The 6,000-nt window shown below is 46.8% G+C and overlaps 1 protein-coding gene across 2 annotated transcripts in view; it reads left to right on the forward strand.

Moving 5' to 3' along the window:
- The window catches only part of LRRC4B (leucine rich repeat containing 4B), a 127,742-nt gene extending 122,229 nt beyond the window's left edge, over window positions 1–5,513 (forward strand). For both annotated transcript variants that reach the window (XM_020808229.3, XM_078378012.1), the window contains exon 2: window positions 2,544–5,513. In XM_020808229.3, coding sequence (XP_020663888.1) covers window positions 2,598–4,541 — 1,944 coding nt within the window. In that variant the 5' untranslated portion in view covers window positions 2,544–2,597 and the 3' untranslated portion in view covers window positions 4,542–5,513. The remainder of the gene's footprint in view (window positions 1–2,543) is intronic.
- Window positions 5,514–6,000: the final 487 nt, after the last annotated feature.

Below are 6,000 nucleotides of genomic sequence, written 5' to 3' on the forward strand. Positions count from 1 at the left end.
GTTTCTGCAAGAGTCCAGGTCAAATTTATTCCAGCTTTTACTGTTTGTTCACTTAAAAAAAATTATTTGAAATGTGAAATACAATCCAGAATGTTAGGCATGTGGGACCTGGGATGCAGTTCATACGGCGCCTTCTTGGAATGGAGGCACAAGAACATTCTAAAATGGAAGTTAATTGGTCCTCATTCTCTGATGTTCCCAGTGGCCCCAGGAGCAAAACAAAGGTTTTGCCTGTTTTTGGAAAGCGAGTAATAAAGGGGTGGAATGATATTTCCCTGGGAACAGGCTTGTAGGAGAGCCAGGTTTTGCAGGCTGCAGTGCTAGTACTTTTTGATTAGCTGTGACAATGATGGTGTCTCTCACTTTGCTCAGACTTCCCTGTTCCCTCTGTTGTTTATTTCTCATCCTCAGGGGCATTGGAGGTGTGGCAGCCGGAGACAGATTTTACCCAAAACAGTCTCTTGTTGGAAGCCATCCCACTTTTTAGTAAGAAGGGCTTGTTCTTGAATGGGCAATTGAGACCCATTAGTGTTGTAAGAGACCTGTTTCTGGTAAAGATGAAAACAGCTAGAAGTGGCTTGTCAATATGGATCAATACAGTTGTTTGCATGCTGGGATTCTTGTTTGAGAGACATGGCTTCAGGGACTGTAATGAAGAGTGTCTTCACTCCAAAATGATCACACTGCCACCGGCTAGAGAAGGAGTCCCAGAACTATGTGGTCCATGTAGGCCAGAGGTGGACTCAGGTGGCCCAAATCTGTTCTTGTCACTTGGAGGTGAAAACGGGAGGTGGGATGGAAAATTCAGAGATGTGAGTATCACTCTGTGAAAAAAGCTATAGGGTCAAGAGCAGCTGGTGACTCTGATTTTGCAAGAGGTTTTAGTCTGGACTTTAAAGGAAATGTCCAATATGTTTTACTCATTTTGGGAACAGGCTGAGTACATTGGATAGCTCCTGTAAGTTCAGTCTAAAGTCCAGTGCACGCCCTCTGATCCCTGGTCATAGCTAAACCTACTTACTTGCTTGCTTGCTTGCTTACTTGCTTGCTTACGTACTTACTTAATTACTTACTTAATTATTTGACTGACTGACTGACTGACTGACTGACTGACTGACTGACCGACCAATTTATATGCTGCCCCTCTAAGTGGACATACAGTACTACTTGGGCAGTTTACAAATTAAAAACTCAGAACTGCACATAACCCCAATAACAATGCATGAATATGGTGGCTCCACACTCTATTTTTTTAAGCACAAGAAAAAGAATTAAAATTAATATTAACAGCATCAGGTGGAGAAGTTACTGAAGGCTGCTTTGTATAGTTCTGTCTTCACTAATTTCATGAATGCTGGTAGGAAAGGAGACAGGTGTATCTCAATTGGTAGTTTATTCTACAAATTTGGGGCCACCACTGTTAAGGCCTAATAACTTGTTGACACCTTTTTGGCCTCCCTCAGTGTGGCTATTTTTAGCAACTTGGATTGAGGGTCGTTTCCCCCCCCCCCTGTTTTGTGATGGCACACGTGTTGTTCAAAATACATTGATTTGGCAAGAATGCAATGGGAGGGGTGAATGACAAGCATGGTACATTGGTAAGAATGGTTCTGATCGGCTGGGAGAGAAACTAGATAAGGGGAGGAAGTATGTTTGTGAGCCAGTGGTTTAGAGAGTTTGGAGAAAGGGTGGTTTTGGAGTCTGGAGTCTGAGGGAGATGGCAGAGGGTGGGGGAGGAGAGGTAATAGAGAGAGTGAAGGGGTTTAGTGCAGTGGTTCTTAACCTTTTTTACTCGGATGCTTTTGAACTGCAACTCCCAGAATCCCCAGTCAGGATAGCTGGTGGTGAAGGCTTCTGGGAGTTGCAGTCCAAAACTCCTGAGTAACCCAAGGTTAAGAACCAGTGGTTTAGTGAATGAATTTAAAGCCTAAGAATAAATGTTCTTTTAGCCCTGCTATTTTAATGAAACCTTATTAGTCTTATTCAAGCTGAGTGGTGCTGAGTTGGCTATGTGGAGGGTGGTTATGGGTCTGAGTAAGGAGGCAACAACAGTTACGGGTTGGTGGGAGCAAAAGAGGAAGAGAGGACGTAAGTGAAGATTATTAAAGAAAAACACATTTATTTCTCTGGTGAGTTAAAGAGAACATAGTGTAAAAAAATCAAATGATAAGACAAAGGAAGCTTTGACATTGGTATACAAGATAGAAGTGTGACACCCTCCACACATTAAATCCGATGCCAGGCGCTGCCCTCTCATGTGTCTTGTTTGAAAATACTACCACAAAAAAAAAAAAAAAAAGCAATAACCAACCCCATTACCTTTTTTTTCTTAAGCTGGATGTGCTTTTAATTTTGTTTTGAAATTGGATGTAATCTTCCATTCACCTCCCATTTTATCTGAAAGGGGCCAATGCAACTCCTCAGGAGTGAACTTGGGACTGGAAAACAGTCCCCAGCCGTCTGAAGCTTAGTCTACCCAGATATAGGGTATCTAGTGTCAAGATTCTGGCTTATATCTCTGTCTCTTTGTTTCTTGTTTCCAGTTTCTGAAGACCTGAGCACTCACTTTGCTGTTCACTGAAGCATGCCCATTGGAGATGGCTACCCGCCGCTGCACTCGGAAGCCTGTGCTGGCACCCGCAGTCTCTAGAATGGTTTGGAAGCATCTTGTCCTCTTCTTCCTCTGGGTGCCATCACTTGTTTGGGGTGGAACTTCTCCCACGTCCTGCCCAGCTGCTTGTTCCTGCAGCAACCAAGCCAGCCGGGTCATCTGTACACGCCGAGAGCTGGTGGAGGTGCCTGAGAGCATTTCGATCAACACACGGTACCTCAATCTGCAGGAGAACAACATCCAGGTCATAAAGACGGACACTTTCAAGCACCTTCGACATCTTGAGATTTTGCAACTCAGCAAGAACCTCATCCGTAAGATTGAGGTTGGGGCCTTCAATGGCTTGCCCAACCTCAACACTCTGGAGCTCTTTGATAATAGGTTGACCACTGTCCCCACACAGGCCTTTGAGTACCTCTCCAAGTTGAGGGAGCTATGGCTGAGGAACAACCCCATTGAAAGCATTCCTTCTTATGCCTTCAACCGAGTTCCTTCCTTGCGCCGACTGGACCTCGGAGAGCTCAAGAAGCTGGAGTACATCTCAGAGGCAGCTTTTGAAGGCTTGGTCAACCTGCGCTACCTGAACCTGGGCATGTGCAACCTCAAGGACATCCCAAACTTGACGGCCTTAGTGCGGCTGGAGGAACTGGAGTTATCTGGGAATCGCCTGGAAATGATCCGGCCAGGCTCTTTCCAAGGGCTGACCAGCCTTCGCAAACTGTGGTTGATGCACGCCCAGGTGGCCACTATTGAACGCAATGCCTTTGATGACCTCAAGTCCTTGGAGGAACTTAACCTCTCCCATAATAACTTGATGTCCTTGCCACATGATCTTTTCACTCCTTTGCACCGCCTGGAGCGTGTCCATCTCAACCACAACCCTTGGCATTGCAACTGTGATGTGTTGTGGCTCAGCTGGTGGCTCAAGGAGACGGTGCCCAACAACACGACCTGCTGCGCCCGGTGCCATGCCCCACCAAATCTCAAAGGGCGATATATTGGAGAGCTGGATCAAAGCCATTTCACCTGCTATGCCCCAGTTATAGTGGAGCCTCCCACTGACCTTAATGTTACTGAAGGGATGGCTGCTGAGCTCAAGTGCCGGACAGGGACCTCCATGACGTCAGTCAATTGGCTGACACCCAATGGGACGCTGATGACTCATGGTTCCTATCGGGTCCGCATCTCTGTCCTCCATGATGGCACACTTAACTTTACCAATGTGACCGTCCAGGACACAGGGCAGTATACTTGTATGGTGACCAATTCAGCTGGCAATACCACCGCTTCGGCCACACTCAACGTCTCAGCCGTGGATCCGGCCACCACAGGTTACACCTATTTCACTACAGTGACTGTGGAGACCATGGACCCAGGTCAAGAAGAATCTGTTCCCACAAAGAAGGAACCTGGGCCAACACCATCACAGGGCTGGGGTATGACTTATTCCACCACCTCACTGACCCCACGCAGCACCCGTAGCACCGAGAAGCCGTTCACCATCCCTATCACTGACGTAACAGAGAGTGGCATGAAAGACCTGGACGACGTCATGAAAACCACCAAGATCATCATCGGCTGCTTTGTGGCCATCACCTTCATGGCTGCCGTGATGCTCATAGTTTTCTACAAGCTGCGCAAGCAGCACCAGCTTCACAAGCACCACGGGCCCACGCGTACCATTGAGATCATCAACGTGGAAGACGAACTGCCTGCGGCAGCAGGAGCTCCCGGGGACAGCCACTTGGCACTTCCGGCCATCGAGCACGACCACCTCAACCACTACGCTGCTTTCAAAGCCCACTACAACAACAACAGTGGTGGTGGACCCCTCACCTGCGGCTCCAAGAACCCCATGCTTAATTCCATCCATGAACCTCTCTTGTTCAAGAGCAGCTCTAAAGAGAACGTCCAAGAGACACAGATATGACAGCCAACAGACCTGGGCGACAGGGAGTACTTGCATAGTGGGAGGGCGGCAGAGGATTCCTATATGTGGTGGGGGAAATGTTGAGGGACATCTCCTCCCTCCCCCCCATACAGATTTTAAAAAAAACACACACAGGTCTTTCCACCACTGTGGCAGATCTTGATTGCCAAGCCCCTCCTCAATGGACACCTTTGGTTTTTCACCAATTTAGCCTTTTACGTTCTCTTCTTTTCCTTTTGCAGAACAAGGTATGACTCTGGCCCTCTGCCTGCCCCATTTTTTGTTTCCTTTTTCTTTCTTTCTGCCTTTTCTCCCTCTTTTCTTTTCTTATTTTTCTACGGTTCTCCCTTTACCTTGGAGACATTTTTTTTATACAGATGGAGCTGTTTCTGTATCCAACTACCTGCTGTATTACTTTAAAAAGAAAAGAAAAGAAGCAAAACAAAGCCGCAAAAGAAGGAAGAAATCACACCGATTTGTTTTTTTCCTTTTGACATCATGGGAATAAACTTTAGAAAGGAAAAGAGAGAGAGAAACCCAAGTGAAATGGGAGAGGAGGGGGAAAAAATCTTATTTTGAGCCGCTTTCCGTCAAAATTCTATTTTCATCCAAATGGGATATAAAAAAAATAAATTAATTAAATAAAGAGACGGAAGGTCGTGGTGGTGCCAGGGTTCCCCTCCCTCCCCGTTTGGAGCACGTGGGGATGCCAAACGCACAGGGTTCAGGGGGATTTTTAATGACTAGTATTATTACTATGGGATGGCAGGCATGGCCGGTGTGCCCCCCAAAAGACACAAGGGTGTGGAGGTATTTTTTAATTTGTAATAATCTGGGGTGGGGTGGGAATGCGGGGTTTGGTGGGGGTTGCACTTCCGGCCAGGAAAAAAAAAAAGGCCTGCTGATTCCCTTGGCATTTTGGGGTCTGGTCTGAGTTTCCTATTTTAATAAAATCCATAAAGATGTTTCGAACCCTCCCTAGGGTGGTTCTTTCAAAGTGTGTGTCGTGGGGGTGATGGGGACACGTGTGCTCAGCCTTGCGGGCTGGGTTCCTGGGGGTCGGATTCTCATAGGCATGTGCGACGCCTTGAGGAATGTGGTGTTGTGGTGATCATGCCTGTTTGATCCGTGGCACACGTAATACAGTGAAAATCACTTCCCAGGGACCCACCGTGCAGTTTGTTACATGAAATGTCAGGATCTGGTCAAGAATGATGTGCAGGAAAGGACTGGCATTTATGCTTTTACATTATGAGAGGGGTGGGGAACATATGGCCCTCCAAAGGTTTTTCCATCCTGTCTCTATCAACCCCTCCAATATGGACAGTGGCCAGAGACCATCTGGCAACACGAAGAAGGGTACAGGATCCCTGTTACTGCAATAGGAACGGAATATGACCTGTATGGGTAATTCTTAACTGGGATCCCAGGAAGAGGACATTTTTTCTATTCTTCTTGA

Source organism: Pogona vitticeps, chromosome 6 (genome assembly GCF_051106095.1).
Source record: "Pogona vitticeps strain Pit_001003342236 chromosome 6, PviZW2.1, whole genome shotgun sequence".
Classification (NCBI taxonomy): Eukaryota; Metazoa; Chordata; class Lepidosauria; order Squamata; family Agamidae; genus Pogona; species Pogona vitticeps.